The sequence below is a fragment of the Calidris pugnax genome, unplaced genomic scaffold (genome assembly GCF_001431845.1).
Source record: "Calidris pugnax isolate Ruff unplaced genomic scaffold, ASM143184v1 scaffold103, whole genome shotgun sequence".
NCBI classification, from domain to species: domain Eukaryota; kingdom Metazoa; phylum Chordata; class Aves; order Charadriiformes; family Scolopacidae; genus Calidris; species Calidris pugnax.
The window spans coordinates 12,539,276-12,564,060 of record NW_015090990.1 but is presented as its reverse complement, the minus strand read 5'-3'; the positions used below and the strand labels follow the sequence as shown (position 1 = coordinate 12,564,060).

The window sequence follows — 24,785 nt, the reverse complement described above, 5'->3', positions numbered from 1 at the left end:
CTCTTCAGTACTTTGTAGGACTGTCTGAACTTCTTGATGCTCCTGAGGAGGCCAATATACACAGTCTGAGAAACGTTTTCCTAGACTGGGGCCTTGGTTGTGTTATGCTTCTCTTACAACACCATTTAAAAGGACTAGAGCAGTGTAAAGATAATCTTTAAAGAAAAAACAGCCCCTCCCCAACCTGTACCTTGCTGTACCTTCTTCTCAGCTTACTGTTTCATACTCTCAGCAAGCAGAAAGTGCAATTTTGCTTTCTCTGCTTGCAAAAGAGAGTAAGAGGCACAGCATCAAATTTTGCCAAAGGTGTCACATGACCTGTCTTTTTGAAATAAAAATACCTTGAAAATTCAGATGTTCTGCAAATAGGTTTTCTGTCTCATATTTAGAGACTTTAATGTTAAATAGCCTGACAAGCTACACAGTAATTGCCAGGTCTTCTGGCAAGAATGATCATACTTGCTCCTTTATATTTCTCATTGCTAGTCCTTGATCAAAATTGTAGCTGAAAACTGTTGAGATTTTATAAATCAGTTGCATGCTACTTATTGTGCTTTGCAGACTACTGTGAGGAAAAAATGGGCTTAAAGAGTTAATAGTTGCTGGTTTATATGCATTAGGCATTGTCATAGTAAATTAAATACTTCTAAGCCTAAATTTGTACATGTATTGTCAAAACTAATTTCATTTATTATTCTATTTATTTCTTTTTTTTTGTTTGTTTTATAGTATGGCAGTTATATTTTATTGCATATCCTGAATGGCTCTTTTGAAAATACTGTTTAGACAGTGTAGGATGATCTGTAATCAGTTCTATAATTGCTGTAGATCATGGTATTTTCTTTGGTAAAGTCTTGATGATTTTTATTTCTAATTATTTCTATTATGTTACACTACACTCAGCTATAGCAAGCAACTATTAATGGAGTGTAATGGATGGAGAGCCTAAAATGTGTAGGACATTTATCTATTAGATGTGGTTAAGTGGGGCTAGGTATCTTACCAAAGGTCATAGGAAGAACTTATGGCCAAGGAAGTATAACACATTTTCCTTGGTGTCCAGTTATCGTACTTGAATTCTATAGTCACATTTCATGTGTATTTTCTACTGTTTTTCTACTGTACTCCAGATATTTCTTGTGGAAATTAAGTCATCAAGTACCACTTCTAGATGTTGGGCCTCTATGATAAAAAAACTGTCCGATAAATGTTTTGTTTTTGAAGTGTTGGTGTTTGTATTTTAATAACACACTTCTTTTTATGAACTGTTCTATTTTGCAGTAATACTGCTTTTTTTCTTTGTGTATGTTTTCATCAATTTTGCTGTAAACGTGATAATCTATTTGTTTAAAGCCTAGTCTAACACTCTTCGCTAATTCAGGTTTGGATTTCTATTTATAATTAAACTGCATTTGAGTGTATTAGTCCCCCACTCTTTGATTTAGCTCAGTGTGGTGTGTTTGGACATAATTTTTTGTTAAATAAGATATTAGACTACCATAAATACGAAAAATGTAGGGTAGTGTCATTGCTTGAAATCAGTCAGAGGATAAATAGGAGCATAAAACTTCCTAGAAATGCGTATATTCAGGCAGGCTTTTTTTCATGCTGTATTTGGAAAAAAAAAAAGTGGACATGTGCAGAAACTGTGAGTACAATTAGCGTCAAGCAGATAAATCCAACTCTAATCCTGTTTACGCTCTACATCAGACAGATGTGCTGAGATTGATTTAGACAAGCCCTTGGCTTATAGCAATTTTTTTTTAAGTGCCATATATTCTGGTTTTGTTAGATCTTTGTTAAATGTTAAGTGCTGTTAGTTTTACTCTTCCTAACGCCTGTAACCTACTTTATACAGGTTTCCTTTCTGCTGTCATGATGACAGAGCAGCCTGGTAGAAGAGATTATCTTTATTCCTTGTAATTAAATTGACTTTTTTTTTCAGAGGATACAACAATGGGAAGTGGGTACTGAATTAAATAAATAGCATGATATCTAATAGATGTATACTTAAATCTCTTGCAAGAACAGATGGTACCCAATATCTTTCTAAGTAATATGAGAGGACAGTTAATGTCCTGAAACAGCTAGCAATAACCAATATGATACTAACGAACCAATAGGTCTTTGGAAGTTTAAAAAAGTGTCTAATCCAATATATACTTTCTTTTTAAAGTAAACTTGCTTGTTATCACATACTAGAAATACTTTATAAATGTAGCTCGTAGTTAAATTTTCTTTATCTGAGCTGTTTTATAAAGTTTTACTGTATTAGTGATGATCTTATTTTCAGTAAAAATAAAAGGTGAAAATTATAGAATGTGCCTAGGGACTTTTATACAGATTTCTTTTCAACTTCAGTAAGAATTGGCTGTCCTAATCCTACTAGCTAGTTCGATATTTCCTCTGCAACTTAAAACTCAAGGATAATGCTTTTGTATGATTTGATATTCCTACATTTTATGTGCTTCTCCAAGCTGTATCTGGAGATGTATTCCAGTAGAACAACTAGAGTAAAATCCTACTTTTGAAAGTGTAGTGCTGCCTGGTAAGAATATATTATTTTAAATTTCAAAAGTTTTGATGTGCATCAGAGCAACATAAGAATTTGACAAATACATAGTAAAGGGAAGTTGTAAAAGCAAATAAAAATCTGGCTGAAATACTAGCATGAAAATAATAGGCAAGATCTGGTTTATGACTAAATGTCATTCTATGAAAGCTAATGGGGGAATAAAAAGTATTTTAACAGGCCTTCATTTTTCTTGATTTGTGCAGGAAAGATAGGCTAATGTTTGTCATTCATTTGTGGTGCATATGCATAACATTAGCATTTACCCACAAATGTTTTAGAAGAGCAATGCAAAGTTTAAAAAAAAAATATCAAGATCTCTGATTTGGTAATGTTAGTGTTAAGGTTGTCCAGTGTCCTCTCGCCCTTTGAGTCTATGCAGAATCAGAGTTCAAATGGGATCATACTGTTTTTTTCTCCTCAGTCCCCTGGTTTCATTCAATATACCTTGTAGAAAGTACTCTTATGGCATCGATTACAGTATTTTAAGCTTTGTTTTGTTGTCTGTTTGGTGAGTTTCCTCCTGTGTATTTGCTGTGTACTTGTGAAGATGTGCACCACAGAAAATTCCCGGTGCCCTGTGGCAGTGCACACAAACGGCACAGTATTGCTGCTAAGAGTGGAATGATTTTAGTCCAGTTTTACACCCTAGTAGCTGACCTACGGAGAAGTGAGGGTGGTAAAATGTAACAAGTTAGGAAAATGTGTAGGAAGTATTTTAAGTTCATGCTTCTATTTGCAGTAGGTTATTTGGAATGGCACGGGAAAAAATGGGTTGGATGAGAATTGTGAGGTGGGAGAGGTAATACTGATGTAAACTTTAGCTGGCATAGCATTGCTGAGGTGCAGTCTGCCAGGATTTCTGGACAGAAGCTTGGTGGCTGCATAGTCTGCTTCAAGAAATGATGTTGAGAAATGCCAGTGTCAGGCTGTTAGGAGAATTGACACGGGCATCTTTATTCTGCTTAGAAAAAGTATGACTCTCTGAAGCCCTCAGCTTCATGTGGTGTCATGAAACGGGTGATAGGTGGTTTTGCAGTCACACACCTGCAGGGCTGTCCATCTTCTCCAGGAAGACAGTTAAAATAGTCTTGTGCAGCTTCTCCCTGGCGCTTCAGTAAAGCGTGCAGCAAGTATGAATCAAACAGAATCTGTTACAGCTTTTGCTCTTGAGAAGCCCCTTGACTGAGCTGTTGCTAGATTTGGAAAAGGTTTCTCGTTTTTAGCATTTCTTGCCTTGGGCTGCAAAGGGACCTTTATTGGTCTAGCATATCTGATCTGCTGTAATTACAAAAAAAGCAGGGAAGCTTTTCTTTTCATGTCCAGAGTATCAGACACCTACAGCAACGGTGACATTTTTCCTTCAGTTGGTTTGTCTGACACTGTATTTGAGGAATTAGGTGTTTCACAGCTCAAGAGGGCAGTAGGAGGAGAAGCCTGTTACCACAGTGGTTCAGTTGGTACATCTCCAAAAGGTATTTGGAACTCGTGTCACTGAAGTGATAGTGTCCATGTGCACAACAGCCCTGAGATAAAACAACCTTCACCTAGTGTTGCAGCCTAACACCAATCTCCCCTGGGGTGAGGGTCCTGAACTGTCAAAAGAACTTCTGAAACTGTTTTTCTTTTACTTGTCTTCTGAAGTAAATTTGTAACTCGAAAATGAAAGATAAGATAGGTGACATGCTTTTGGTTTATTTTTCTATTTTTACTTAACTATTTTCTGATATGCCTCTAGTCTAAACCCAAAAGGCAGAAGTTGTATTGAATGAAAAAATACATTAAACATATAGTCAGCTTGGGTCATAGTACACTTCCTGATCTATGATTTAGGAGAGTACAGCTACTGAGATTGCTATGATTTAGGAGAATATAATGAAGAATTTACTTTCTGAATGCAAATAAAAAAAAAAGTGATTCACTGTTCTTAGTCTGCAATTTTATTAATTTTTTTTCAATATCAGAAAAGGGATTATGTTATTGTATAGCTGGATATCTAACCTAAATAACAGAAAGTTGGTAAAATATAAGACCAATGTTTGAGGCAAATGGTATGCAGTAAGTTTCAATGTAGGCATGAGCAGGTGCAACAAGTGAAGCTAGAGATCAGCTGAGAACAATATTTGTTTTTTTTAGATATTACCCCTAATTATATTGATAACACTTCTTTTTCTTTTCTTTTTTTTTTTTTTGTTCCGCTACAGGTGATTCCAGTATGGTGTTACAGGCTCAAGAGGAGATTATTGAAATGAAAGATGTATTTTCAGTAAAACTGAAACGTCGCCGTTTTGTAGGGCAGAAAAAAGGTGGTACTGCTTTGGGTATCACCATTTTTAAATGCTTAAATAAAGAAAAGAATAAGCTAACAGACTGTGCTATCCATTTAAATAACTTAAGTGAAGATTATTGTCAATCATGGTTCAGACATCTGAAGGAAATTTTGAATGGTAAGCACTTAATTGGGGTTGATATCATTATTATTTCAGACTTGTTTCTATTGGCAATACGTAAAGTTGAGTGATGCCTAGAAAAATATTTTGCCTGTGGAAATTAAGACACACAGATATGAATATCATAGCTGGAAAATGTTTACTACTCAAGTTTTACAAGGTGAAGCGTAAAATTTAGGAAAGTGACAATAATTAACTAATGCAGCTGTGAAAATTAAACAAATTGATGCTATTTTTTGGAAGTGTTTTGGAAACTTCTGAAAATAGGTAGCTTGCTATATTCTGACTGAAGAGTCTTCTGGGAAATCTGTTTCTTAAAGAAATAAAATACCTTGTTGATGTTTTCACTTGAATTGCAGCACATCTAATGGGACTACAGGGCGCTCTTCAGGGACTTCCCAGTGACTGTTAAGCAGCTCCCACTTGAGACCTGCAGATTCTTGAAGAGACTAATAAGAGAGGCTTTCCTCCTCTTCTTAAATTTACAGGTGGAAGTGCTCTTAAGGTTCTGTAGGACTCTTACAATATAATTTTATACAAAATGTATTGACACTAGCTATTGATAAGAGGCTACTCTTCATTTAAAAAATATCTTTCTGTGTTTGCCTGGACTAATGCCAGTTTCAGGATGCTTTGTAGCATTTTTTTCATGGAAGCTGTATCAAATTTAAGAAAAAAATAATCACCATTTAGGGGGAAAAAAACCCAACAAACAAAAGTCTTTCACTGTAATCTAATACCAACACTGTTGGAAAGACTCAGAATGTAGCACACTTGTGATTTACAAAAAACCCACTAAAACACACAACAAAAAAACCCCACAAACTAAACTCTCTGATTTAGCTCCAAAATGTGTCTTTGTTTACAGACTATAGCAAATGAGTTTGTTTATTACAGAAGAAAAACAATCCATCTTGTAATAGCTGAATTGTTAATACTGAGCCAGATTACAGAATTCAAATTTTATGCATCTATAGTGTTTGTAATAACACCTTCAATAGTGATTTATAGTTTACTTCTACTAAAGTGACTTTGTCAAAAGCAGATATTAGATAAAGTAAAATAATATGAATTATTAGTGGTGCATTCTTACATTGTTTGCTTATAATATACTTTGGGTTTTCCAAATAAAAATATGTATTAAAAGTGTTTTCCCTTGCACCTTTTTGAAAGACTTTATCATGAAATACCCAAATCTGCAGAAGTGCCAAGATTCTTGCAGATCTCCAGCTACCAATAAAGGCAAGGACATTTGCATAAGGAGCAAATGCCTGTTTTGTTCCCAGATTACTCTCCATCCATCAGGAGCAGTGATACCATATGTTCACAGAAAAAAAGCTGCAGTATCTCCTGCTCAGGTTGTCTTGACTTCGAGGTGCAGCTTCTGTTTTATAGCTTTGTAATTGGAAGCCACCTGAACCTGAAAGAAGCGTTCTGTGCGATGTTGTTGCTGTTTGTAGTTCTTCCTTCAGCTTCAGTCTTTCTCCAGAAGCTCAAACCTTGCACAGATTTTTTTCTTGAGCTCTAATCTGTATGTTTTTCTCCTTTCCTTTTAGTTCAGGAGCAATCAGGACTCAGAGAGGGAAGAAATAACCAAACACAAGCCCCAGAATATAATTTAATAATGAGTATATTGTTCTGTAATTACAGTAAAAGTTTTTACACTGTTATGCATTGAAGACTGAGTAGATATTCAAACTGACTTTCTATCCAGAAAATCAGCAAAAAGCAGCGACATTGTTGCATCTAATGTGGCAGAGACACATTACAGTAATTTAAACAGTGATGGTGTAGTGATGGTATAATTCAGAAACAAAAGTATTCTTATTTAAAACATACCAAACATTGGCAGGAAGTTCCCAGTGGTATTCAAGTCTGGAAAAGTATAAAATGCAGTTAAATTCTTTTGATTCCTCACTAACTGAAATCTCAACTGTATCTTTGCTTGAAACAGTGATGAATTTTCATAGTTTTTGTCGCAGCTTGTTTTCATAATAGTGCCTGTGTCATCTTTGTTAATGAACTCATATTGGCTCCTTTTTGGTTTCCTTATGAACTCAAGGATAAAGTTTAAATTTCATCCTTCTAAAATAGTTGAAATTTAAGTGTATTTATCTTTTTCTAATCTTTCTGATCACAAAGTAAATTTTCATTAACTGCTGCATTATTTACTTTAAGGTTTTTTATTAGCTGGAACAAATGAAAAGCAGGTGATTTAACAAAGTAGAGTGTATATATCTTTGGGTATGGCTGTCAGTAAACATGTACTTTCATTTGTCAGAATGGCTAAATGTTATGAAAAGGTGTGGCTCTTGAAAAAAAATGCAATGTCTATGTTTACCTTACTCTGACAGGTTTTTAGATTTTTATGCATATATAGTAATTTAAGGAACAACAATAGCAAGTTTATCAGTGATGACATGAGCTGGGGTTTTATCTGGACATTTTTTTCTAGTGAAGATATAAGTATTTTTTCTGAAACCCCATGTACACAGTTTCCCTTTTACTGTATGTTTTGTGTTGGACATGAATGTTTCTTGCATGTTTTTCCCTGTTGATGCTTACTCTTCTCATAGTGAGTATCCTCTGTTGCTTTGAATTGCTGCTCAGAGTAACTAGGCTATAATTTTTCATGAAGCCTGTCATCATAGAAGTGAGCCCACAGGTACAATATAGTTGCTTAGAATTTAGTTACTGTGGCTGCTATTAATGGCTTTTTCTGTGTGTATGACAGGGTAACAAAACAGCTATACTACCACCTTCCTGCTTTTAAAGAAGTTCTTATTTTCTGCGTAATGTCGTTGCTGTTCATATGCATGCCAGCTAGGTATGAAGAGCTTACTCAATGATATGGTGTTCAGGAAATTTGGTCTTCTGTTTATCACATATTTGTTAAAGTGATGTAAAATAACCACTGCCATCTTCAGGCATGTGCCTACAGAGCCTTGGTTCTGGACTGGCTCCTGGAAAGCCCCAAATGGCAACTTAGGCAAATTGTAATTTGCTGTTGATTTCGTGTCAGACCCATTGTACACCTGACTCTCTGCGCTTTCGGTTTAAACTTTCTCTTCTGTTTGTACTGAACTTATGGGCATGTACAGTGGACATACTCTCTCAGTGGAATTCACTATTTAATTTAAAATTCTCTGTGCATGCAAACACCCAGTGTTACTTTAAGGGTGGATAGCCCCAGAAATGAGAGAAAATGCCAAATTATCAACGCTTATCCAATTTTTTTAATTATTTTTTTTTTAGCAAGATAAAACTTATTTTTAATAACAATTGGTTTGAAAAAGTTTTACTTAAATGTAAACTATCAGAAGACAATAAATATAGTTAAGAATAAATGACAAAGTAGCAAAAACATGCATGAAGTGCATTTTATTTTTATCCACTACTCTGTAGTATCCCTCTCAGTGGGATTTGATACGAATGTCTGAAACTTCATGCATGAAGTTTTAATTAAACCATTAATGTTAAACATTAACTTTGGTTAGTTAATATTAACAGTGGTGTTGCCATAGTTACGTTAACAAATCTTTCTCATATTATTAGTTTTCCTCATGTATAATATTCTTACTGTTGTATGAAGTATTTATAAATGTATGCAATAATGACATGATTCCAGGCTCTTAACTTTTGTAACATAAACCCATTTTCATAAAGCTAAGAACTGAAAGCAGCACAGATGTATGTCTGAGCATAGCGTCTCTGCTGCCCTATGAGCCTTTGTTTTCAGAACACCCTGATTGACCCACCACCCTTCATGGTTCACTGATTCACTTGATAGATCAAGTTTAAACTAGTGCATATTAGCACATTTGTTAGTACTAGAGGAACAGTTGGCCTTCCTGCTTTAGGCTGCTGGTTCATTTCAAATGGAGCAGCCATGGAAAACAATAACAGAATACCAGTTAGGAGAACACCAAAAGGCTGACAGACTGGAATCGGTTGCAGCCTGTAGTAAATGAGATTTAATTTTCTTTAAACAACGTCACTATGAATGAATCAAAGATGATTATTATTTAATAATGCTTTTTACAAAGTTTCCCTGCATAGTTGTGTGAAAGTTTACTTTTTTGACTGTTAATGGATATTCTTTCATTAAACTCAGTTGTTTAGTGTATTATAACGTTAAGTTAATGATAAATAATAATTTTTGTCGTGATCATCCTTTCTTGTCAGGCAATCATTTGGTACAATCAGTAGTGTACCATGTCACTGCTCAAATGTCTTGTGATACCTATTTCTATAAATAAAGTAGCTTACCTCTCTAAAAAAGTACATTGATATTCAGGTAATCATAAAGAGAATATTCTAACACTTATCCTGTGAATTCATTTGGTTCTTGAAAATCTCGCTAGGATTTAATTCTGATCTACTTTTCAACATAATATATATATTGTCATAAATACAGTTCCTGGCCTAGAATAATTTTTGGTTAATAAAAAAAGAAACAAGTTCAACTGTTTTCTTAAAAATCTAGGATTTCCCTCCTCTCTGCCCCAATTGAAAAGTCTGTATTCTTTTGTCTGCTTATGCTTTCTTTTAAAACTTTATATTGCCACTTGGGGCTTAAATTTTCATATCTAAAACTCAAAAACAGTTAAGTGAGATACCCATGTTTGCTTTCTTCCCTTCAGATTTCTCCTAACAGTGGCTTAGCAGTATTGTAACTCACACTGTCTGGGTCACAGAATTCTGACACTTTATTACCTGTCTCTACTTCTACAAGCTCTCTGCTTTTTCTATTCTTTCCCTCTGCTTCATGTGTTTTATATATGTGTGTATATATATATATATATATGTATATATGGCTTAAAGGTATGCTTTACTTACAAACCAAAGACTCTGTAGTCAGTTTTTACACTTTTGTGGCTCTGAGTGTTGGTGGGGACTGAGCATTTAGGGCCAGCTGATCACAGGTAGGTCTCTTGTAGAGAAGATAAGAAATGTCACAGCACGTATATCAACATGGCTAAATCTTTTATCTTTTAAATCAGGAGTCCTTATTCTTGCAGTTTTCAATTTAAGTTCTATGGACACTTTAGGCAAAATTATCAGGTCACAGAAATTATTTTTTTGGTCTTAATATTTCTATGATTTCTAAGAGACTGCAACAATACAGATAGCAGATTTCCATTGTTTGGTATAATGATTATTATAATGTCTTTATGATGATGATTTATATGTTTTAATAGTCTTTGGGAACTTTTATGTAATATTCCTTATTTGTGTGGTAATTCCTATGATTAGAAACTATACTATAGTAGATAACTGCAGTGCTTGTTTCTGCTTCCAGAGACTCCAGAATAATTTAGGTTGGAATGTGCCCCTGGAAATGTTCTGTTCCGGCTTCCTACTCAGAGCACTGAGCTTCTAAACAAGATCAGGTTGCTAAAAGCCACGTCCAGATAAGTTTTGAAATTCTCTAAGGATGGGCATTCTGCCACCTCTCTGGACAATGTGATCCATGGCTTAACCGCCCTCATTGTGGAGGGTGTTTTTCTTTATTTCAGATTGCAATAGCCCTTGCTGCAACTTGTGTCCGTTGCCTTTTTGGCCTTGCCCCTGCAAGAGGTCTGGCATGGTGGTCTGTTTTACTCCCATGGAGTAAAAGCACAGCATTTTGGTAGATTCTCTTCTCAAGGCTGTAGAAAGCCAGCTACGTCTGCCTCTTGTATGTGTCCTCTGTTGGACTCACTCCACTTTATCAATCTTGTGCTGAGGGCCTGAAAGCGGATGCAGATTTTCAGGATCAGGCTCAAAAGATGTTGAATACGAGGGCATAGTCATATCCTTTGCACTGCTGTTTGTCCTCTTGTTAGTGCAACCCTGTAAGCACTTGGCCTTGATGGCACCAGTGGCACACTGTTAGCTCATGTTCCATCAGGAACTTCAGATAGTCTCTAAAGAGGTGCTGCACAGTTGGTTGATCCCCAGCCTGCACTGTTTGGGTTTTGTTGGGCCAGGTGCTGGACTTCATTTGCCTTTACTGAACATCTTGAGGCTTTTGTCAAACCTTTCTTGTAGCTAATCAAGGTCCTTGTGAATGGCAGCTCTGCCCTCCAGCGCATTGACTGTCCTCGCCAAGTTCCCTATTTGCTTTTCAGAGGAAATACTTTTAAATATAGGTACTAAGGCTTATTACTGAAGACATTCAGTATTCATCAGAAATTAAGAATTCATCAGGATTAATTTGCCATGCAATGACGTGGCACTGTGTGTAACATTTAACCAAAAATATAATTGGAAATCTTGTTTTTTATGTATGCTTTCAGGTTATAGCAGCCAACTGATCCAGTAATTTCCTTCAGTATCTAAGGAATCTAAGATTTACTAACACAAACTGGATAAAGGGCTAGTTTCCACTGCCGGATTCTCTGATATGTTTAAATAAGTGAAAAATAACAATCTGTGGGGTTTCTATGATTGTTATGTTTTGATCTGAAGGAATATGTTCCCCTTTGGTGCTGAAATAGTATTTAGCTGTAATTTCTCTGAAGAATCGTTCCTGTTCAGGTGATGAGGTAGAGTAAGTGAGAAAAGCTTCAGAAAGTCCCATCTGACACTGTGAAGGTATATGTGGCTGTAAAAACTGAAGTAGCACTGGAGATGGGGCAGAAAATCAGGCTCTCACTCTTAGTTCCTGTTGGAGTTGTGGCCTCCTGCTAATTTTCTTCTTGAATGTTGAAAGCAGTGTACTTGCCAGGTATTCTAGCTTTCACTTGGCTAAGAAAGTGATAGTGTGACCTGGTACTAAAAATATTTAGAATGTATAAATGAATGAATGCAATACAAAGTTGTTCAAATCATATATTTTAAAAAACTACCAAAGAAACAGCAGTATGGCATGCCACCAGTTCCTTTTTGTAGCCGACCAACCTCACTGAAACATGGCAATTGTAGGAATTCTAGCAAAGAGAACTTGAAAAGTTGTATTATTGGTTTAGTATGAATTATTTACTATTTAACAAAATGCCATATTCCAAATAATAGAATTACTTCATGGGATCAACATGCAAGACAAGGTACTGTTTGCCTAGCGGTATTTCTCAGTGTTGTTTTCTCAGAGTTCATTACTTTGAAGACCTAAATGTAAGTTTTTAAAAAATAAAATTAACAATAATTCTCAGGTTTCTGAATAATATTACCAGGTTTTCTATTTCTTTGTATTTCATAGAATGGTTTGGATTGGAAGGGACCTTAGAGATCATCTTGTTCCAACCCCCTGCCCTGGGCAGGGACACCTCCCACTAGAGCAGGTTGCTCAAAGCCCCATCCAGCCTGGCCTTGAACTCTTCCAGGGATGGGGCATCCACAACTTCTCTGGACAACCTGTTCCAGCCCCTTTCTTTCAAGATGAGGGAATTTACTTTGCACTGTTTGATTTGCACTCTCGGAAAACAAAATTATTGGGCTGTAGTATCAAATTAGTTGGGTGTTATTGTCATATGCCTGCTGGGAGTATTTCATATTAGATTCCAAAAATGGTATGTTTTGATGTTTGGATTTTTTTGTTGCCCAATCTTGTAATTTTTCCACATTCACTCTGCTCCTGTATCAGGGTTTAACTAGGGTATGACATATGCTTTTTTTAAAATCTGGTTCCTACAATGTTTTATTTAGTGTGTTTATTAGCTCTACGCAGAAAAGTAATCGGTACTGTAATTTTAAGATAAATAGTACACATCCAAGAAACTTAGACTTTTTTAGACTATAATTTACTTATCCTGTTAAAGTATTGTAATTGTTCTAGTATTAAAAATTCATTTAACCTGTAAAAATAGATGGGCTGTGTGTGATTTTAAATGTTTTGTGTTTTCCTTTAGGCTTTCAAAATAGACCAAAATCCTTAAAAGTGTTTGTTAATCCAAGCAGCCACAAAAGAGAAGCCACTCATGTTTACTATGAACAAGTTGCACCTCTTTTTAAGCTTGCTGACATCAAAACTGATGTCACAGGTAAGTTGATTCAAAAGCATAGTTTAATCCTTTGTGAAACCAGTACTTCAGCATACAAGACAAACTTGAATTTACTCCTGATCCTTATTGGCTTTGCCTGCAAGTAGTGCATTTAGAACGATAGTGGATAAAATATGTTTTTCTTTAGTCAAAAATTGTTTTAGTAATTCTGTTATTCATGTAGTATTTTTCCCCTGTACTAGTAAAATATTTCTTGTATTCTTTAAAGCAAGCATTCTATAAAAAGAAGCCAGCATTTAATGTCTGATAGGCCTGAATATGCTTGCTAGGAGCTGTTCCTCCGTTCTGACAAACACATGTCCTTACTTTCCTGAAAGCATCTATTGGCCAGACATCATAAGAGGGGCTTATCCGAAGGACACATTATTTCTGGATTCTGACTCAGTTTCAGGGCTGACCTGGAAGCCTAAGTGATTAAGTTCTGTGGTGACAAGGGCAGTTCTCATGAGGTACGTGGGCAGGACTTCGTGTCTGGAGAATGCGAAGGTACAACTTTAATGTTGTAATGATGCTGCCTTCTGCTCAGCAGTGGGTTCCTGATAGCAGGTTTGGATTTAAGGCCCCAGTTTCTGCCAGAGTGCTGCTTTATGTCCTGAATTTGCCCTTAGACTGTTTCATTTGATTGACTTTTTATAAGAAGTTGAACAGAAAAACAATGTGTTTTCATAACGCAGTAAAATATTAGTGATCTTATCATTACTTTTTCCCCCTTCTGTGAAGAGACCAAAACTCATGCTACATCAGATTTGGTCCCCAAACCCACCCAAGTTTACAGAGAAATCATGTTAGTATTTCCTATTCCAAGTAATGTTTTATCTATAGTATTACAATTCCCTTTAATGTACTGCTAATTCTTGATTATGCATTTCATATCCATGTGAAGTATAAGTATGCAATGTATTTTAGCACCAAAGTCTTTTTTCCTATATCTGTTGTAATTGGCCTGCAAAATAATCAATTCCAGCTTAAATTATGACACAAGAGGGCTAATCCTACAGTTGTCCCTTAAACTTCTTGTGAAATCATAAGTAGTTGAGGTGGTAGACAAATCTAATTTAGGCATGAGGATATAGTAATGCAATAAGTGTTTGTATATGAGATTTATCTTGCTAATTTTATTGCCTGTATTTATATATTTTTTAAATTACTTAGCCCCCAGTGTAAAGTAAATTCAATCTAAGATTAAAGATAGATGAGAATAAGTGTGAAAAAGTTTGCGTTAGAATTCTGTAGCGATAATTCCTTAACTTCCCTTAATTGATAAGGGAATATCAACAGCTTTATATGTTTCAATTCTCACAGACATATTCTCACCTGCAAGGCATAGATGATAGTGTAAACAGATTAATGATAGTGCTGTTTTCTTAGAAATTGAATTTAGCCTTGTTTGGTCACAATTTTTGAAAAGAAGGTTTTTTTGTCATGCAAACCTTCGTTAGAGATGACTGACTGTCATACTGTTCAATTAATTATTACTTTACTTTAAGCAACTATTTAAAGAAAATTACCTTTTAAAAATTTTATTCCTTACTACTGGTTATTGTTTCTTTTATGTTTACTGTGAACATAACCTTGTTTGTTGGACTCTGTTAAAGGCAGCGTTATCCTTAACATGCGTAAGATGACATTTTTAAGTTATGTAATGTCACCTGGAATACTAAAGCTGAACTAATAAGCAAATCTGTATCAATAGTTTTTTAGATTAATTAATAGAATTTAATATAAGATATGAATATAAATTGTAGTGGTTTTAAAAATATTTTTCCTAATTGAATAAAAACAGTTTAAAGTTTCTTTTTTATATTATTTTTTCTTTTAAATTTTGAAAAGAAACTTCTGGTTTTAACCAGATAAATGTTTAATGGCTTATCCTTAAAATAAGGTTATTTTGGCAATGTCCAAATACTCTTGTGCTTATTAGCTGCCTAACACTCCTCCTGCAGGCAAAATGAGAAAACTACATTACGGTTTTAAATGCTAGTACAGAAATAAATAATTAAGAACTATGTATTTAAAAAAAAAAGGGGGGTGGGTGGTTGTGGATGCTCAAAGTCTTTTCTACTGTTACCATCTTCTAATAAAACTACGTACCTCGTTTCAAGTGAATGGAACAGGTTTTTTTCTCTCCCGTAATTGTTTTGGATTTTGTGAAGTTGGAGTGTGCATCTTGCTTATTACAGCTCTTTTGAAACGTGGCAAATGTTTACACACATAATGGTGTACAAAGGTGTATTAGGTAGTAAAAGCTAAAGGCTTTTGTACAATTTTTACACTGAAGTTAGTTTACTTTTAGTCTTTTCACATACACATATTTAAAGCATAAAATTAATTGTACACAAAAATCTTACAGCAAATTTGAACCTCTGAAGTGACTTCTAGTGCATACATAATGCAACACTTGCAGGTGACTAAAAAAACCTCCAAACCACTGGGCTTTGCCTGTGGAGTGCTGAAAGACACACTTCTCCTCATCCTGTTTTGTATTTTGGTAGCTGGCTGCCGCTTCCTATATGATCAAGCTTGCTAGATCTTATTCTTGATGATAACTTCTGTTGGAATAAGCTTCTTTTTATACAGCAGTTAAAAGGCATGTGTGTAAATGAGTGGGTTCTGAAATAACATTTACTTTCTCTAGCTATCATTAAATTTGGTAAGGTTTTCTTTTTTTTTGCCAAACTACTTTGCACACTACAGGTGTCTTAATTTTAGTGAAATTAACCAAAGGTCTTAAGGAGTGAATTGTATTTTGTTGGTGTTTGGGGTTATTTTTGTTACATGGAATAAACAAATCTCTGAGGTGCTTAGTGTAGTAGAAAGTGGGAATTAGCAAATCTAAACTGAAACAGTACTTTAACTGTACCTAAGGCTAAGCAATACTTAAAAATTGGTCCTTATACTAGTTTGGCAATCTTGAGAGCTGCATCTGGGATATTAGGAAAAGAATGGTGACTCTTCTAAAAATCCAGTTCAACAAAAGCTCACTCCACCTACAAGTACTGGCAAATGGTCATAACTGGAGCTAGTATTTTAGAAACATATTAGTACCTTGCAAAATCTTACACATACTAAAGAAAAGGAAATAACGGTAACCTCAGCAGACTCCTAGTTTGTCTCACTTCTCTTCCTAGCTTTGACTCTTCTGCTTCTGTTAACACACAATTACAAGCTGGATGTTTAGGCAAAACCAGCAGCATTCCCCACACCCCCATTTTTAGGACAGGATCACAAAGGAAAATAGAGTGACTGAGAACTGGACAAGTAACATTGGTTTAAACTTACTATACAGTAAATAACATCAATATTTTTTTTATCCATTGTCAACACTGGTTAATCTGGTGTTATCATTAACAGTTTTAATCCTATTGACATTAGTCTGTGACATGAGAGCCAGTATTTATGTGTCATATGGAAGTGTCCTATGTTTTGAAGTGTTGAACTAATTCTGTGTTGGGGTTTTTTCTATGCAGGGGCTGAACCCTTAGTTTCTTGTTGGCTGCATGAGACAGGGTATTGCGATGTTTTGGAGTATGTGTGAGAATGTTCAAATGAGGTGCACCATCCGTGCCCTTTCAGAATGCTATTACTTGAAACTGGAATTTACAAGCTGGGAACAAAACGTCCTTGAAAAAGGAAAACTTTTTCAATTATGCATTAGAAATTATGAATTTTGTGATAATATTTTTTTCCAAATATGTAACCTGAATCCTTTTCAAATGGTCAAAGAGCTCTTTCATCATCCTACCAAAATTTATTGTGTGAGCTTTTTGGTTTTGTGTTTGGTTTTGTTTTTTTTTCCCCTGAATTGGAACAGAACCAAATATTCAAAGTTCTATCTTTTTTCCAGCTATCAGAATGACTTTTATATGTCCCTGTGGAGGTTGTCAAGCCTGCAGAAAACCTTTTAGACATGGTCTTTTTATGTCTGTGTTGGATTTTTTTTTTTTTTACTTGATTGATGTTCTATATATTCTTAGGAAGTTTTTTCTTGAAAACTTAATTTTTTCATTACCTTTTGTTACAGTGTTTCAAAACACATACCGTGTACCTCTGTCATTGTGTCATCAAATTTTAAATTTCTTGGAATTATCCCCAGTGTTAAGCCTTGCAGTATTCCTCCTGTATAATTTTCAAATTTAAGCCATTAGATGCAAAGAGGATGGAGCCCCCATCAATCTGGCTAATACTAGTCATTTTCACTTGATTTCTTTGTAGACATGAGTCCTCTTTGTTTTCATGTCCTGTTCTTTGAGTGATTTAATTTTGCAATAGTAGATATAACTTATATACATTACATTAGGAAACCACTGAGCATGTTTTCTCTTACAAAATGAAATGTCATTTACTGTACCATTTTAATTAGACTGTACTCATAACTTTCTAAATGTCATCATGTTCATTTAAAAAGGCATGTAACCTGGTAACCAACTGTATGTTTTCATGGGAAGAGTTTCTTTACCAGTTAAGCAATGGTGAGATATTTGAACCTTTCTTCATTTTTGCATGATGTACAGTTTTTTTGGGCACTTTATCAATAGAGCAAAACTGAGTATGATAGCTTAAATATTGTGCTTTAATCATCCAGAAGAGGTCCTGCATGAAAGTAAATTCTGTAAATCATTCCTGAAGCTATTATAGTAGCAAAATGATAATTCTCTGCCTTCGATATAATCAAAATAACTCCGGTTTTTAATTGAGAATTTCCAAAGCACCAAGCACGAGACCTTTGCTAATACTGGCTGGGAGATATTTGAAGTTACATGCTGATATACAACTGTTTAGTGTGAAGTGTAAAAATTTTATCACTGTTATTTTTTGTTTTTTAAACAAAGTTTATATATATATGCACATTTGTGTGTGTGTGTGTATAGGGAGAGAGAGAAGCGTTTTCAATGCTTGTAAGCAGCGTTTGAATACTCTGTAGAAATGCTGTTATAACAGGTACAGATACGGAGTGATTGTTTTAGACACCAAGACTAATAATTTTAACAGTGTTTAGAAACACTGGAGAAAAGCCTTGAACTATGCTAGCACCAGGGACAGACAAGCATGAAAGATTAATGTAATTTTGCATATAATGATGCACATTCTTACACAAAAAATCCATCTGCAAGTGTCATGTCAGTCAGCAAAAATCTTTGATGGGTGGCTGCAGCTGGGCTGTCTCTTCTGGCAAAGCTGGCCTAGAAAATGCTAAATGTAGTTATGATGCTTTGTGCCATCTGTAGTATGCCAGTTTATCCTGTCTTCACTGGCATTTACAGTACTATGTAGGGTATCAGCAAACACAGAGACATCAATGCAGAGTGACAGATTCATTTCCTCCAGAGGCTATGAACTCTGGTGTATATTCGTGCCACCTTCTTCTGTATGTTATATTCTGTTGTCACTGGTATTTGGCTTGATTTCATACTTCTGTGTTTTACTCCTCATATTTTTGATTTAGCAATTTGCATATCCTAACACAAAGGCAATTAAATTTGATTGATACTGAAATAATTCAGCCTTAACTGAGGATATGCTTGCATTTTCCTGAAGTTTACCAACTGTGGCAATGCTAAAACTTGCATTCTGATGCAGTAAAGATCTTTGCTAGTTCTCTGAATTTAAATGCACTAAATAGCCATGTGCCTGATGGCAGCTGAGTTTTCATGTGCCTTGCCTTTTAGCTAGCATAACTGTAAAACATGCCTTCTTATACTTTTAATGATTTAAAAAAATATCTGAACTGAATTATTGTCTGTTCCTTAGGATAGAAGGGCAAAAATTTTAAAAACTGTTTTAAATTTTCTAATCTTCTGATAATGTTATTTTCCACAGTAACTGAATACGAAGGACATGCTCTCTCAGTACTTAAAGAATGTGAACTTCAGGCGTTTGATGGGTAAGTTGGTTAGCCACAATGAATCTTAATAGACGTCATCGCATTAGTTCTTATTTATATTCCATCCAAAACTATGCTAGTAGGTATTTCATGAGTTACTCTGCTTCACATAAGTTAAGCCTGAGAAAATCAATTCTTATTAGATGCTTTGTTTTTTATTACTTATTGACAATAGCTATGTATTTTAAATTCATAAATAATGATAAATAAACATAAAGCTTTCTTAAATATGCTTCATGAAAGCTTCAGTCTCTGTATTTGCAAGAATGGCACAAGTGCCTTGTATTTCACTCTGTCCATTCAAATGGTTCTTAAGGAGAACATTTTATCTAAAAGTAATTTGAATGTTTTTTCCATTAAAAAAAAAATAAAATTCAAACTTGAAGTCAAGAATGAAAATTCTTGTTCAATAATTTTTAAAGTCCTTGCTATGTGGATTAATCATGCAATCTTTAGTATTCTTACTTTAATCATTCAATATTAAGATTCAATAACATATAAGAATAGTTTTGCATACTGTGGAATTATTACAGCCTTCTTATAACTCTTTCTGTAATATGCAGTGAGCCATACAAGAAGGCTTAAATAGTGTTTTATTGTTTCATCAATTTCTATTGGTTCTAGAAAGTCCTGGAGTTAGGTGAGAAAATATATCTGAAAATGTGTGTATGTATTCGAGATTCTGAGGATAATTTCTTTCAAATTAAGATGTGCCTTTTGGGGTGCTAGCTGGGAGCCGGTTTGTCCTGGGAAGCAGATACTAAGTTAGAGAAGAAAAAGTCTGGGTTGAATCTTCTTCCACAAACCCCTTCTGCCCTTCTGCTCTGAGTCATATGTGAGTTGCTTCATCTTCGATCATTGGGTGGGATTGCTGGAGTACTTCCCCTGTAAGACTTCTCTCCAGTAGCCAGACCTAAAGGCAAATAGGAACATAAAGAAGCTGGAAGAAAATAATCCTTAAGTTGATAGGATGCTAGGAGAGCTGAGGTGAAAAGATCCCTGCCTTTTCTAAGTTAGCTGTTTAAGGGTTGGTTGTTTTTTTTTTTCCACATGTGAAAATTAAGTATGTGTTTTTTTATCAGAGGTTATAAGCAAAAGTGAGATTTCTGAAGTGTTTAAAAAATGAGCTTTATAACTTCTCAAATAGCCTGGCCTCCATCTATGTACTCATTCAATAAAGCACAATGCAGAAAAACATCCTATTAAATAGCTAACTTGAGATGCTTTTTGATACAAGATCATAGGGAAGATGAGTTGCAAGGGTAACTCTTTACACTGAGGTACCTAGAGATATCTTAATTGTTCTTTTCAAGTAAAATCTACAGAGACTGATAGGGTGAGGTCAGCATTCATATCATGCTAAAGGACTGAAGAAGAAAGATACAAATCGTCCCTAGTCTCTCTTCTATTATCTTTAGAGTTGGTCTTAAGAACAGGAAGAGAATATTTGAAATTGGGATTTTCTTTTTCAAATTGTTTAAAGGCTTATAGTATACTTTTGATTATGTTCCTGTGAAGTCCTTTGTGACTTCTTCATTGCTGTCTAGCCTAAGAATTTCTGCCATAGAAAAAAAATGTCTTACAGGCTCCCCAAACCATCTCAGTGTTTCCCAAATAAACTTTTAATTACAATTTTGGTTTATTGAAAATTAAACCAGAAAATGTATGGGATCTGTTTTGAATTGAAAATTAACTCCACAACAATGAAATTGTCCCACTGATGAAAAGTCATGCTTTTAGCAATTCTAGCAGCCACATCTAGCATGACATCATTTCACTTTTTCCATTAAGCCTTGAGAAGTTTTAGTTGTTTGTGGAGCAGCACTGGGTGTGATTTGGCTGGCTTCAGTTCTTTATTGTTTTGCCCTGGCTTCCTGGCCAGTTTTGTTCCGGTCAGGTGCTGTATCTGTCACTTAGTTCTGTGTTTAGAAAATAGGCTAGCACTTCTCTACCTCGTCTTAGACGTGGCAGGCCCTGTGTGTGGTGGTAAGAGGTAAGGTAGGTTCTGCGCTATGTCTTCATGGCAGGGTTCATGTCCTGTGGCCCTCACAGGCCCTTGCCCGAGCTCTGAGGTGACAGGAGGTGTTAGGTGTGGACTGAAGGCTGTGCCTGCCCACATCGGGCTGCTGTGCTCAGCTCAGCTCAGGCTTTCCAAGTGTTGCCCGTTTCAGACGGGCTGAAACCTAATTCAAGTAAAAATGTATAAAGGGCAAGACAAAACTGTTTTTTATTCATTACAGCAGGTGAGCAGTGTAGCAACATGCAATTTCTGATCTTGAATTTCTCTCTAAGAGAGTTGTGGTTCCTTACGTGTTAAACAGCACGTGAAGTAAACTGAAGCTTATGATTTGCAGCAGTAAATTGGAAGTTTGTCTGTCAGCGCTGTCTCTAAGGAATACAATTATGTCTTAACTCTTTGTGAAAGCTGTTTCTATATGTAATTTATTTTCTCTGATTTCTGCAGTTCCCGCTCTGTTTTGCAAGATGATAGGCATATGTCGTGTGTCTCATATACTCCACCTTTTTTGTTATCGCTTTTTTTTCTTTTTTCTGACTGACACTGGAAATGTAGGTACTTTGCCAATTTAACAGTGCTTTGTTCCTCTGCCTTGGGGCCAAACCTTGGTGACAAATAGAGTGCATTTGTGGTGCTGCTGTCTCAGCTGCATTTTCTTGTTTGCACAGTGACAGAAAACACAATATCCGTGCATGTGTTCCTTCCCTAGTCAGGAGCCCAAGATACTATGAATATTATTTAGAGTAGCCCAAGTTAGTCAGACTTTAGTGAATACTTAAGAAACTTGTGTCTGATGGTTAGACTGATGGATAGACAGATTTTTCTTCCTCTAAGAAGCCTTTTTCAAGATCTTAGTCAAATCTCTTTGCTTAAGACTTTTAACTCCTTATGCGTAGTAGGCTCTCTGATGAGCTTTGGAATTGCTGGTCCCTGACGGTATCTCTGTTTCCCGCTAAAAAGGCTACTCTTGATGATTAATGCTAAATTAATAAAAATTAGAGTTAGCAGGTTTTTTTATGTTATTCCTTGGACTCTTCATCTATTTCCAAAAACAACAGACACAGCACCTCAAAATGAGAATCTGTTTTCAAAAGATTTACTAGCCAAAAGACAATCCATCTCAGGCTTTCCAGGTGTACAGTTTTTCAGACTACAAAGATTAACTGGTTTTGCCGCCCTGGCAGAAACTTCTAAGCCTAGGAATAAACCAATCTAGACCAAAAATAAGACAAGAGATGACTCCTAATTATGAGCAGAAAGAAAATGTGCTTCAAACTTTTGCTATGTACTCTTCTTTTTTTCTTAACATGTGCAGTGTTTTACTAGACAAACATTTCTAAGAATATAGAAGTTAAAAAATAGTTAGAAAATAATAATAGGAACTAAAGAAAAATGTAAAAGGAGGTGAGTTAGTTTAATTTTAGCATTCAATAACATAATGAGCATTTTCTTATAACCAGTTTTATCTGATTGAATTATTGGACATAGTTTTACAACTGCATTCATATAGATACTTAAAATATCTTTTTTTTCATATAAGTGCCTCCTAAAGTGAATCTGATATATTAGTAATTGTACACTCCAACCATTTATATCTTTATGATTAAAATGTGTTTACCTTAAAAACATTTAACTTTGAAACATTACTAATTTGGAGAATCAGTTTAATAGTTACTTAAAAAAAAAAAAAAGAAAAGAAAAAGACGGGGGAAAAAAAAAAAGACTTTTGCTGTAACAGAGCTTTTATAGACAAATGCATTCCTCTCTATAACCACAGCAGGTGGGAGTTTAATTACATGCTCCAGAAGCAGTGATTAAGTACCGTCATGCGAAGGATTGCTGGCACTGGGGTTTTATACCTTGCTAAATCCCTCAACTGCTTGCGTACTGTGTGGAATTAGCTGTTTTCAAGTATTTTTAATTTTATTGTAGTATTTGGTGAGTTGCTATTATAAGGGCAATTAAAAAGCTTTGGAATGCTTGTGTGGCTCAGCATTGAAACATTTAAAGAACTTTTACACTGAGGCACTTGAGTGTGTGCTTAACTCTTCCAGCTGATCAGTTCACGTGCATAATGTGTGATAAGGTAAGAAATATTTTGTAAGTTGTTGCCTATATTTACTCCTACTCAGGCAGAAGAAAGTAGAAATAAGGATTTTTACATCTTGTTAGTTAACATCAACTGATCTGACAGTGAAGTCCTAGCTTGTTCTTAAAGAAAGAATGATTCTTACCTATTTGAAATATCATTATGTATATGGTGTGTGACAGCTGCCTTCACTTGTTAGCTCAGCTATGGAAGAGTTTATTTTGAACTGTTTGGCTTTTTTATTTTGAAATAGGGTAGTTTGTGTTGGTGGAGATGGATCTGTCAGCGAAGTTGCTCATGGTCTACTACTTAAAGCCCAGATAGATGCTGGAAAAGACACAAACTATATACCAACGCCTGTCAGAGCACCAGTTCCACTTGGAGTAATACCAGCAGGTGAGACTAAAAGGTACTGTTACGTTTTGTTAGTCATCCATTTTAAGTCCCTCTGGCACGTTTTACAGTTTTGGCTACTAAAAGCAGTTCTTGGTGGTAAAGTTTCAGTCACTTAAGGGAGATATTGAATAAATGCCCCAAATTACTGATTTAGATAATTGCAAATGACTAGATTTTAAATCATTATGATAATTTATAGTAATGGCACAGATGAGCTCTTTGCCTAAAGGAAGAAGCTCAGGAAGAAGAAAACTAAAATAATTTTCAGCTGATTTATGCAAAGATCAAGTTTTGCCCTTATTTGCTGCCAGAAATGATACCAAATGAAAACTTTGTTTTCTAGAGTTTCCTTAATATAGGGCATGCTGCTTCGCTGCTCTCTCCAGTTATCTTGGCAGGATCCTCAGTTGTGTTCATGCTTAGGGTCTATTTTTACATGGTAACCCAGGAATACATTGTGTGGTTTATATTAAAGAAAATAATACTATCCACACAACTGCTTGCTTTCTTCTTTGTGTCTATTAACCTGAAAACATATGCATGTCTCTTGAAAAGTCCTCTTGCTCCTTTATTAATGTGCACTTGCATCTTGTGGGGTGTTTTTTGTGTGTTTATTTTGGGGGTTTTGGCGGGGGGGGGGAAGGTATCCTTTCTCCCACTTTTCATATTTTCCCTTCTCAGAGTATAATTTGGGCCAGGCAGGGAGGCTTACCTGGAATTAGGTACAGGCCAGGCTGATTCCCTGATTTTATATGAATCACTTCCCTTTAAAAGAGGAGGGGTATTTTTGCATGGACACAACCCTCTGGTGTGGATGTTGATGTGACTATTTGATGTAATTTTTCAGATGTTTTTAACTACTAAGAAAAAAAGTCCTTCAGCCAGGTTAACAGCAAATCGTTGGTTTCAGTTTTCTACAAAAAAAAAAGGAGCAAGTTGCTTCTGAACTGAGCAAGCAGGTCATAAGTGCTCTGACTTGCTTTGCACTTCTAAAAGCAGCATTAAGACAGGGACTAGTTGCTTGTAAAAACACAAGACTCTACTAGCTTTTTTCAAGTTAAAAAAAGCTTGGAAATATATTGGCAAAAGATACAGTAATCTCAAAGACGTGAAGCAAATGAATTTTAGTACAGCAGTCAGACCATCACTTACCAGCTCAGTTGCTGTGAATATCTTGATGGTGTTGAGATGGAATCTCTCTAGTGCTTGACTCTGCTGTCTGGGCGTGCTTCAGTCACTGTGCCTCATCATTAGTGCTTACTCTCTTCAGTTTAAGGCAAATATGTCATGATCAAAAAGGATTTGTAAACCCAAAAGAATGCTGTATGGCTTGTTGCACAGAATGCCATAGACTTTGTTATACGAGGGTGAGAACAATTTATAGAATGATAGTGT

The 24,785-nt window shown here is 35.4% G+C and overlaps 1 protein-coding gene across 1 annotated transcript in view; it reads left to right on the top strand.

Annotated features, from left to right (window-relative positions):
- Positions 1-24,785, top strand: part of CERKL (ceramide kinase like) — a 65,035-nt gene that overhangs the window by 26,004 nt on the left and 14,246 nt on the right. The window contains exons 3-6 of the mRNA XM_014954142.1: positions 4,777-5,019; positions 12,855-12,986; positions 18,825-18,888; positions 23,248-23,390. Of these exons, the coding sequence (XP_014809628.1) occupies positions 4,777-5,019; positions 12,855-12,986; positions 18,825-18,888; positions 23,248-23,390 (582 nt within the window). The remainder of the gene's footprint in view (positions 1-4,776; positions 5,020-12,854; positions 12,987-18,824; positions 18,889-23,247; positions 23,391-24,785) is intronic.